Source organism: Liolophura sinensis, chromosome 11, assembly GCF_032854445.1.
Source record: "Liolophura sinensis isolate JHLJ2023 chromosome 11, CUHK_Ljap_v2, whole genome shotgun sequence".
NCBI classification, from domain to species: domain Eukaryota; kingdom Metazoa; phylum Mollusca; class Polyplacophora; order Chitonida; family Chitonidae; genus Liolophura; species Liolophura sinensis.
The window spans coordinates 19,410,910-19,422,269 of record NC_088305.1 but is presented as its reverse complement, the minus strand read 5'-3'; the positions used below and the strand labels follow the sequence as shown (position 1 = coordinate 19,422,269).

At 40.1% G+C, this 11,360-nt stretch overlaps 1 protein-coding gene across 1 annotated transcript in view; it reads right to left on the bottom strand.

The window, feature by feature from the left end:
* Positions 1 to 6,168: 6,168 nt before the first annotated feature.
* LOC135477430 (serine/threonine-protein kinase tousled-like 2) overlaps positions 6,169 to 11,360 on the bottom strand; it is a 38,020-nt gene continuing 32,828 nt past the window's right edge. Inside the window, exons 21-22 of the mRNA XM_064757528.1 lie at positions 11,122 to 11,222; positions 6,169 to 8,199 (exon numbers count right to left, since the gene is read on the bottom strand). Coding sequence (XP_064613598.1) covers positions 8,100 to 8,199; positions 11,122 to 11,222 — 201 coding nt within the window. The 3' untranslated portion in view covers positions 6,169 to 8,099. The remainder of the gene's footprint in view (positions 8,200 to 11,121; positions 11,223 to 11,360) is intronic.

Genomic DNA, 11,360 nt, shown 5'->3' with positions numbered 1-11,360 from the left:
GCCACCAATTTCATCAGAACATGGGATGATTGCTAATGTAATTTGGAGGCAGGAGTTATTTTCACATTTTCTTGACGATCTTAAAACTTTCTTCTGACCATCTGTTCCCATGCCCGAGTCTACTCTAGCGGTAGAAGCAAGGACTTGAAATCTAGAGATCGCCGGTTCAAATCCGTAGCTGTTAACCTTCGGTGTACGTTTGACTCATTTCCTGGGGATGCACGATGACGTGACTAATAAAACAGTCTGTGGTATCAGCCTCTGGGCGAGGGAGAATCTCCCTTTTATGGTTGAAGTGTAGACTTAGAAGTCCAGAGATCACAGACTCCAATCCCAGCAGGATATGTCCGGTCACACTAGGGGGGCCGATTTAGTTTCTCAAAGCTATTTCGGGCCTTAGTCTAATGCTGTAATCCAAAACTACTACATAAAATGAAAGTGCTGATCCTATGCTTTGGTAGTAAACTTTGGGACAAGTGTGGCCATATAGCTTAAATTATTTTGAGTAGAATATCAAAGTTTTAGACCTTAGTCTAAAACAGCTTTGTGTCAGGCCAGTGAAATGCTGGTAACTTTTGTCATCTTTGTGATTTGATCGATGTTAATTAGCACCATCCTCAAAATTTTTTTCACCAATATAACCTTAATCAGATTTATGGATAGAAGTATACCGCCCCCCCCCCCCCCCCGACTAAATGCTATAGCCAAAACAACAAGACCTGGATTTGAACACGTGACTTCATTAGCCAAGAGCCCCCTGAATTGTCACAGCAAGCCAGCCATTTAACCATCTGAGCCACCCACGTCTGTATTCTTTAGCAGGTTCTATGGTAACCAGTTTCTATGGCTCAGCCTTAAAATTAGGTAAAATGCCCTAGAATTTCACCCGTGACTTTAAGAGTTCCCCTGTCTAAAGAGTTCGCAGTTGCCCTATCTTAAAATGTGCCCTTTTAGGACGATTGTTTAGGTCATTTACTTAAGCTGATTATTATTTTACTGCTATACTCCTTTAACGAGGATGGTTTGTTGTGTTGGTGGACAAACTCTCCCACATGTGACATACAGAAAAGGACACCTTATTGGTCAAGGACAAATTCATTCAAACAGCAGGGTTTAGAGGAGACCAGCTGTATTATCAGCTTCTAGAGACCAGTTCAGGTGTCGATGGATCTTGTGATGTTTGGCACAAACAATGACACTTCACTTAACGGTGGTCATGAACAATCACATGAAACTGGGGCACAGAATAAACCACTGACCTGATGTGTGTTTATAATTGATGCACAGATTTTCACCTGCACAGCTAGCTCAAGGTGTACACGATGTTGTTGGGATGCCAATGAGCTCAAGGTGTACACCATGTTGTTGGGAGACCAATGAGGTCAAGGTGTACACCATGTTGGTGGAAGGCCAATGAGCTCAAGGTGTACACCATGTTGGTGGAAGGCCAATGAGCTCAAGGTGTACACCATGTTGGTGGAAGGCCTATGATCTCAGTAATGGCTTTTTGAGGGCTGTTGATCATTCACTGCCACCAGGGCTTGGACACTGGCCGAGGCAGGGTAGTCTAGACAATTCTTTGTCCAAGGCTTGGACATGGGCCGAGGCAGGGTAGTCTAGACAATTCTTTGTCCAAGGCTTGGACATGGGCCGAGGCAGGGTTGTCTAGACAATTCTCTGTCCAAGGCTTGGACATGGGCCGAGGCAGGGTAGTCTAGACAATTCTCTGTCCAAGGCTTGGACATGGGCCGAGGCAGGGTAGTCTAGACAATTCTCTGTCCAAGGCTTGGACATGGGCCGAGGCAGGGTAGTCTAGACAATTCTCTGTCCAAGGTTTGGACTGAACTGACACTTTGTAATTATGTCCGATAATTCAAAGGCAGCTTAGCCATATTCCTTTCATCCATTCATCCATGGTAAGACCTGACCCTGGGATCATATAGTCAAAAATTTTAATCATTAAATTTGGTTCATTCCTTTCTGTTATTTTAGCTGCCATTTGTTGTACAATAACTTACTCAGATTGTCAAGCAATATTTTGACTTTATTGTATCAGAAACAACTTCATGTGATGTGGAATTTTGACTTAAGTCTAAGATCGCTTTGTGATCCTAGGGCTGATCTTAACTGCACTGCCCCAAGCTGACCTTCACATGTAATGATTTACTTACTTAGCTTTGTTGCTTAAGGCCACGTTCAAGTTTCTTTCTCGTATACAATTACAACAGTCTGGTATAAGGACGGAACAAGTTACTAACAAACTTTTAAGTTTCCCACGTGACATACAGACGTGCACACCATCTTGCTGAAAGACAAGCATGGTGCACAATTCGAATACTGATTTCACTCATTCACCTAGCACATTCCTTGCATCTCTAACATTATTGAAAACGGCTGACTGCTTCTCTTTGAATGATTCTGTCCTAACTTCGTAACTGATATACTTTGTTAGTTCTCAGCTGGTTTGTGTTGAACATTTTGGGAATTGGCCTAGTGATTATTGACCTGGAACGTCCATTTTAGTAGACTGCTGGTTATCAAATGTCTGTTCCGACGCACAGATTCAGCAAACATTACACTCCCCATATGGGTGTAGTCAGCTGATTAATGTAATCAAGGGACCACAAGCAGTGAGAGCTGTTGTCTAAGGCCGGGTTCAAAGACAAAGACACAGAACAAACAAACAGGTAGGCAGGCAAGTTAAGTAGGGCATCTCATGGCACTTTATACAGTCATACAATGTAATAGAACAAGAAATGGTTATGTGTGCATATTATAACACAGATACTCCAGAATCCCTTGGCTTTTTTTTTTTATATCAAATTCACATGCTCTTCACTCATTGGCCAAATGTATCCATCACCATCTGGCATTATGATTGGTCATTGACTTGAGTATATTTACAGATATCAGTTGCTATGCCCATATATGGATACAAGTACGTGCCAATTGTCGCCAGGATCAAACAGGGAAGGAGCAGAGCTAAAAGGGGGGAACATCTCCATGGCAACCCCTTTCGCGTGATCACAGCGGGACTTGACATGACATACAGAATTTAATACAGTTTATACACACTGCCTGCATTTTTCATGCAGTCATAATTTAACAGTACACATACTTTTATGTATATAGCTGATTGGTGGTGGTAGTTTAATTTTTAAACTTCAAAAACAAAAATAAAAAAAAAAAAACAACATTTTCTGCCCATTACAGACATGATTGATTCAATTTTTAGTCTGAACGTTTGACTAAACTCAGAAATTTATCCACACTAATCAGATTCCCAACTCTCATATAATAGCTGGCTTCCGCTGTCAGCCTTCAGTAAAGTTCACAGTGCAAGTCATCAAAATTTGAAATCACTGTGCGAATTTGAAGCTCTTACAGCTCTTACTGTAGTCAGATCAACATCAGCGAATTGGATAAGAAAATCGTAACAATATGTGCTCATTAGGGACCTGGAAAAAGCCTCGTCAACTTCTCCCAGTCAGAACTTGCCCAAATATGCAGTGGCTGTGTGTAAAAAAAAAAAAAAAAAAATTAAAAAAAAAAAAAAAGGAGGGAAAAAAGTAAGACATAATAAATAAGGAGAAATAAGCCAAGAATTTTTTGACTACCCAGCATGGACTAAGCTGTCATAAATGGAAATGTTCACAAGCAGAATGTCATGTCCCAGGCTAATTTATATTTCTACACCCAGTAAACAAGCGATTCATTTATTCCAAACAAAAAACAACAACCAAACAAAGATATTTATCAAGTTTCTAAAAAGGAGGGTATAGGTGGGTTATTGCTAATTTAGTTTCTTCAATGCAGAAATTAGATGCATCCGTAAAATTCTCTTCAATTGTTTTCTGTTTTTCATATCACCCCATACATGTAAATGTATCATTGCCAGGAGAAATTCTCCAAAGTGATGTAAGTCACATGTAAATACAAATATACTTCTGCATTCACATGCTCTAATGGACAAAGTTTTTAAGATAACACAGCAGCTTCAGCGCAGAGATTCAGGGTGTCATCTCCACCGGTATGACCATATTACACCAACAGTTGAGTAATCGATTCATTGATGGTTGTCTAACATCATAACCTGATTCCTCAACATTTTCGCATAGGAAAAGAGCAACTTTCAGTGCAGTTTAAGCACATTTATAGTTTGATTATGGAGACAAAACTACATCAGTTGGATTGACCAATTCCAGGGCTTCACGAAAAGTATGATTTTAACAGACTTAAAAGCATACTGCCTTTAGAATATGCTTGAAAAAACTTTGCCAACATGCGAAAAAAGTTGAAGAATTACAGCAGTCAAAAATTTTTTTTTCTTTAATGTATTTGTCCTGAAAAATTCGCCCAAAATTAAACAGCATTTTTTGAAGTAAATAAAGGTGATACAATATAACATCTGGAGATGAAAACTTACATCTTTCCAGAAGATATCATCCTAGTATCTAAACAGACCTCAAAACACCTTTCTGAGATCTAAGATCAACAAAACTCGAATCAGGCAAAATATGCAACTCTGTCATGGGCGAAATTTTAGGTCAAATAAAGTATGATGGCGGTCAGCATAATTGATGGAATGCCCAGAATAAACCCCCGATCTTTGGCAAGTTAGAGATAACTTTTCCCACATGATGCACAAATTTGTACGCTACATTTATGCGTCAATCTCAGATGGCCCCCGGAGAACGGTCCACTGCTTGTTGTCACCCAGGGCTGTTTCTCAAAAGGGACTTAGGACAGTCGTGGATTTAGGTCCGTCTTAAGTTGTAAAATTTACGTTATCATTTCTCAAGCAAAATCGACACCCTCTAAAGGTCGCAAATATTGCATCCACAATGAGGTGTAATAGGTCAGTCAGAACAATGAAAAACATACAAATATGTTGAAAAAAATGTGGCCCAATAATCAAGGCCGCAATAAGCACGTCAAAACACTTTGCAAGTTTTAGTAACCCGAAAGAGACCACTAAAGTATTTGCCTGCATAACTGCCCTTCAGCGAAGTTTATGTTGTCTCTACGTCTATGCGTGTACATTTCTTACCTTTTTTCATTGAAGATTTCCAGTTCTTATCCAAAACTAGAGACTGGCGTAGTAAAAAAAAAAGTAATGACTTTGCTGTCGTAAAGACACCCATTGAGAAACAGCTCCCGAGGACCCTACAGTTGATGACTAGCTGCAGCAACTAACACTTTCTCTTAGGTTTAAAGCTTAGTCTGTATCACGTGCATATACTTATATCAAGTACAAGCCATCAGACCGTCTGTTAAGTGAATGTCAGAATCAAATAATGTTAACAGATCCAACACAGTGTCAAAAATCTGACTGAAGGACAGATCAACCAACAGAGTGGCTTAAAAACTTGTTTTACAAAACCAACGAAGCTTTGCGTAGTGGAGTAACCCACTAGAAAGGGGTAGAGAAAACCTACATGGACAGTCTACACTACCAGCTAAGCGTTTTTATCAGATAGGTCACTGCTAAAACAAGAAAAAGAAAAAACAAAAGAAGCTTTCTCCAATAATTTACAATACTGTTACTCAGGTGTGTGAATAGCTGGAGTGAGAGGCAGGCAGTTTAAGCACAAACCCACAATGTCTCCGTGATGAATACTGTCGCCCTGAGGGAAGCCAAGACGAGCAGGTAGGCCGAGTTTACGAGAGGGAACCAGTCAGAGCAGCGCATCTCAACTATGTGCGTAGCCGCACCACACATTGGAAGCGCAGGGCAATAGCAAATTGGCAGCGGTGTTTGTCAAAAAGCGTCATGGCGCAAAAAGGCTGACATCACAATCTTAAAAGTTCTCTGTCTGGATGAAAAATGTTCATACCTGTAAGCGAGCCACCTGACATAAAGCTGAAATATCCTGGTGTAACAGAGTGTAATATAAGTACATGGGTATCATTGTTTTGATGGGAATCCTGTAGTATTACTCATCTGGAAATTCACAACATGGTACTGCAAGGACATAACACAACGTGATCTGTGTGTGTACTAAAGTCTGTTTGTTGCCACAAAGTACCCCACCATGCTCCGTGAAAAAAAAAAAAAAAAAAGAAAAAAGTTCTTCTATTTCACCATGCTCCTGGCAACAACATTTTTTTGTCTCAACATGTATCAAAGAACAACGTTTTACGTTTCACCATGTTTCAGGCAATAGCATTTTATGTTTCACCATGTTTCAGGCAATAGCATTTTATGTTTCACCATGTTTCTGGCAACGATGTTTCTTGTTTCACCATGTTTCTGGCAACGATGTTTCTTGTTTCACCAGATGACAAATATGAAGCTCTGGAGTATTTTTTTGTCACAAATTTTTTATCACGGTATCTTCATGCTGTAAGTCAGGTCATCTTGCAAAATAAATGCATGAAGAATGGTCTTAAAATCACTAAAATATCCTTTCACTGTCACTCGAGGAAAGTATAACCCATCCATCTTGCAATCCCAGACGTTGCGACAATCATACATGTAGGTACAAGCTTCAAAATCTCACACACTGTTCTTTTGCTCCTGTGGATATATTCACACTTTCACATCTTCTCCTCGCTAGTTTTTAATAATCCCACCACAAAACCAGAACCCTTATGAGGTTTACACAATCCAGGCTTGGTTTGGTCTTGGTTTTGTCACTACTTTACATCAGTGCACCGCATCATCACAAGGCTCTTTGCAGCACAGTAAATTTTCTGCCGATATGTTCACTGAACAGTGTAGGAATAACCTTTGTACTGCTCCAGGCTTGTTGAGAACGTCACAATGTTGACAGGGTTAGATGAACTGTGTGGGAATATTGGATCCTTCTGAACCATAACTTTGTACTGATCCGGGCTTGTTGAGAACATCACAATGTTGACAGGATCAACTTAACTGCGTGGGAATACTGGTTTCTTCTAAACCATAACTTTGTCCTGCTCCTGGCTTGTTGAGAACCTCACGATGTTGACAGGATCAGTTGAACTGTGTGGGAATACTGGATCCTTCTGAACCATAACTTTGTACTGATCCTGGCTTGTTGAGAACATCACGATGTTGACAGGATCAACTTAACTGCGTGGGAATACTGGTTTCTTCTAAACCATAACTTTGTACTGATCCTGGCTTGTTGAGAACGTCACAACGTTGACAGGATCAGCTGAACTGTGTGGGAATACTGGATCCTTATGAACCATAACTTTGTACTGATCCTGGCTTGTTGAGAACGTCACAATGTTGACATGGTCAGCTGAACTGTGTGGGAATACTGGATCCTTCTGAACCATAACTTTGCACTGATCCTGGCTTGTTGAGAACGTCACAACGTTGATAGGATCAACTGAACTGTGTGGGAATACTGGATCCTTCTGAACCATAACTTTGTACTGATCCTGGCTTGTTGAGAACGTCACAACGTTGACAGGATCAACTGAACTGTGTGGGAATACTGGATCCTTCTGAACCATAACTTTGTACAAATCCTGGCTTGTTGAGAACCTCACAATGTTGACAGGATAAGCTGAACTGTGTGGGAATACTGGATCCTTCTGAACCCTAATTTTCTTCTGTTCCTGGCTTGTTAAGGACCACACCATGTTGGCAGGGTCAGCTTAGCTGTGTGGGAATGCTGAATCCGTTTGAACTATGTACTGCTCCTAGCTTGTTGAGAGCCACTCTTGACAGGGTCAGCTAAACTGTGTGAGAATGCCAAATCTTTTTGAACTAAAACTTTGTACTACTTCTAGCTTGTTGAGAACCACACAATGCTGACAGGATCAGTGAAACTATATGTGAGAATGCCAAATCTTATTGAACTATAACTCTGTACTGCTCCTGGTTTGTTGAGAACCACTGTTTGACAGGATCAGCTGAACCGTGTGGGAATACTGAATCCTTTCGAAACCACAAATATCCTGGTGACGTCAGTGGTTACAGTGGTAGTAAATAGTGCAGTTCATCACAAAGCTTTGGGGATTAATCCTGTAACTGGCCGTTGTCCCCGCACAGCATGACGATATGGCATGAGAATCACATTTATTAACCAGTCATCGCTCACTTCCTCACTTACACACCTCGCAGTGACAGTCTGTTCTTAAATTCCTAAATCAAAACGTCACTAGGAGTGTTTTTCACCGAATGAGAAAGATGGCTGGTTGAAAGTCAGTACATGCTGGGATCCAGACGACATACCACTACTACTGCCCTCGCTCATTGACCTGCAACAACAACAACAACAACAACATTTTCTTGAGAAGCACAATAATGTGACTAATAATGAAGACATGAAGGTATCTCCTGGCAAATTTAACAGTTCGCAAAAGTTGTCAATCTTCATGCTGTTTTTTTTTTAAATAAAATTAAATTAGCATCCATTATTTACTGAAAGATGAACTGTCAGAATTTCCATTCACTACTGAAAGTCACATTTCACACAAAATTTGGACATTTCACACCCAGATACTAAGAAAAAGAAACATTTTGTTTCATGATGCTCCAATCTGAGCTCAGCAAAAGTCTAACATTCCTGAGTCACCCGACAGTGAGACAAGACGTCATACAACACCGTTACGTAAGACTTCATGCTATATACAAGTCCAGTGAACGTCTACAGCCAGAAAACATTGCTTGACTTGTTCTGATAAACAAAACCATTTTCGTCTCTCACTCCAAGATATTTATGGTATTCAGCCTTCACTGTGTAATATCCTCTATTCACTTATTCTACTACTATGCCTATAAATTTCGTCCATGACTAACTTGCCCATTTTTCCCAGATTCTAAAAGTTCCATTGATTTTAGAAAGGGCGATTTCAGGTTTGCTTGGAACACGGCATGATATTCTACTGAAAAATTGTAAGTTTCAGCACCAATAATAATATACTGTGACATTAATTTGCCTCTAAAAATGCACTTTTGTGGACAAAATTTAGGTCATTTAAGGTAATTTCATGTTAAATGAAGTCGATATTCACTTGACGAAAATCAAAACAGAAGGACAGTAAGCCGTTGTAGACAACTACATGCATACCACGAGCTTACAACAGTATGACAATTTTTCAATCCAACAAAGACATGAAGCCTTAACCCTTCGCTTAACTGACATATTACAAAGAACTGACACATTCTTGTCTAGCATGCCGTTCTTGAGACACAAGGGCCAGAAAGGCAAACTTATCTCTTTACAAGCTAAGTACTCAACCAAAATACATGTTAAAAATTCCAGAGTATGGCACTAAACAACTATCAAATTGAGCCAATATATATGATAGTCGTAAGAAAGCAAAATAGCCTTTTTGCAATACCTATAAGGGATTTATTTGTTCAGAATTACATGTATATTAAAAGCTGATCAAAATGAGTACAGGAGCTCAAACTCCTTTACTGCTAACGTTAACAAATGTCCTTGTACCGTGTATCCTTTAAGAAATCCTAGGCAATTATTTTTCAGACGGGGATATGAAAAAAGTTCTTGAGAGCAGATGAACAGTGCAGAAAACTAAGGTACTGAACATCTGTGATGTTAAGAATTCCCCCAAAACAAAACAAGTCATTTGTGCTTCTGGGACTTGGCTAGACAGATGATCAGTAAAAGTTGCCTAACACTTTTGACAAGTCACCGGATCCATTGGTACTACTTTTAATCTTTAGTGACAAAGGATTAGGAACTCAAAACTCAATCCCCTATGTTTCTAATGTTAAACAGTAGTCCCAGCCCTGTACCTTCTGTAAGTATCAGTATCATTGTGTTTTGTTTCCTTTTCAACCTTGTCAATGAAGACTCTGTCTGGCCTCTAACACATCTTTTTTTTTTTTTTTTCATAACTTACCCTCATGTGTTGATATTGCTGACCCTCACACCACTGATACTTACTAGAAGTACATGATGGGGACTGGCCTAGAAAATCAGACAAATCCTTGTCACTTTAGCTTTAATATACCTCTACTTTTTGGACTGTCTCTATTTCCTTATAAACTTCTCTACAGTGTCGAGATTGTCAATAAAAAGTTATTTCCAATTACGGGTATGCATTACATGACACAGAAATGATAAAAAGGAGAGAACTAGGTTGGCCTCTCGCCTCCACTAAGATAATACATTTACACAACACCAACATTTTACTGAAAACAAAGACAAAATTTCTACTGATAGAGATATACAGAGACAGACATATAACAGATAGACAAACATCCATAAACTTACTTGCTGGGCAGGTTTATGGATGGAGGCAAAGGTGCACATATTTTTGAGTAATCCACAAACTTACCTGGATCTAATTTGGCAGGTTTGAGGACAGACACAAACACAAACTCAGATGGATATGAATTGAGCAGGATTAAGAACAGACACAGACATCAACTGGGCAGGTTGGTGGACAGACACAGACATACAACTTACTTGGACATCAACTGGGCAGGTTGGTGGACAGACACTGACATACAACTCACTTGGACATCAACTGGGCAGTTGGAGGACAGAGGCAGACACTCACTTACTTGGATTTCAATTGGGCAGGTTGGTGGACAGACACTGACATACAACTTACTTGGCTATCAACTGGGCAGTTGGTGGACAGACACTGACATACAACTTACTTGACTATCAACTGGGAAGGTTGGTGGACAGACACTGACATACAACTTACTTGGATATCAACTGGGCAGGTTGGTGGACAGACACAGACATACAACTTACTTGGACATCAACTGGGCAGGTTGGTGGACAGACACTGACATACAACTTACTTGGATATCAACTGGGCAGGTTGGTGGACAGACACAGATATACAACTTACTTGGATATCAACTGGGCAGGTTGGTGGACAGACACTGACATAACTTACTTGGATATCAACTGGGCAGGTTGGTGGACAGACACAGACATACAACTTACTTGGCTATCCACTGGGCAGGATGGTGGAGAGACACTGACATACAACTTACTTGGACATCAACTGGGCAGGTTGGTGGACAGACAGATATATAAACTTACCTGGATATCAACTGGGCAGGTTGGTGGACAGACACAGACATACAACTTACTTGGATATCAACTGGGCAGATTGGTGGACAGGCACAGGCACTGAACTTACTTGGATATCAACTGGGCAGTTGGAGGACAGAGGCAGACACTCACTTACTTGGATTTCAATTGGGCAGGTTTGAGGTAATCTTCCTGTGACAAATGAGGAACATCAGGCCTCAATTCCTTCTTATACTGGAGACAACGTCGGATAAATTGCTGTAAGTGCAGAAAAATCGTAAATGGATTATTTCTATGATGAAACAATAACAGTATAATTATGGCCTAATGCCACTTCAGCAGTATTTCAGTCATTTTACAGCAAAGGCATGTTTAAACATACATTTTTTTACAAAT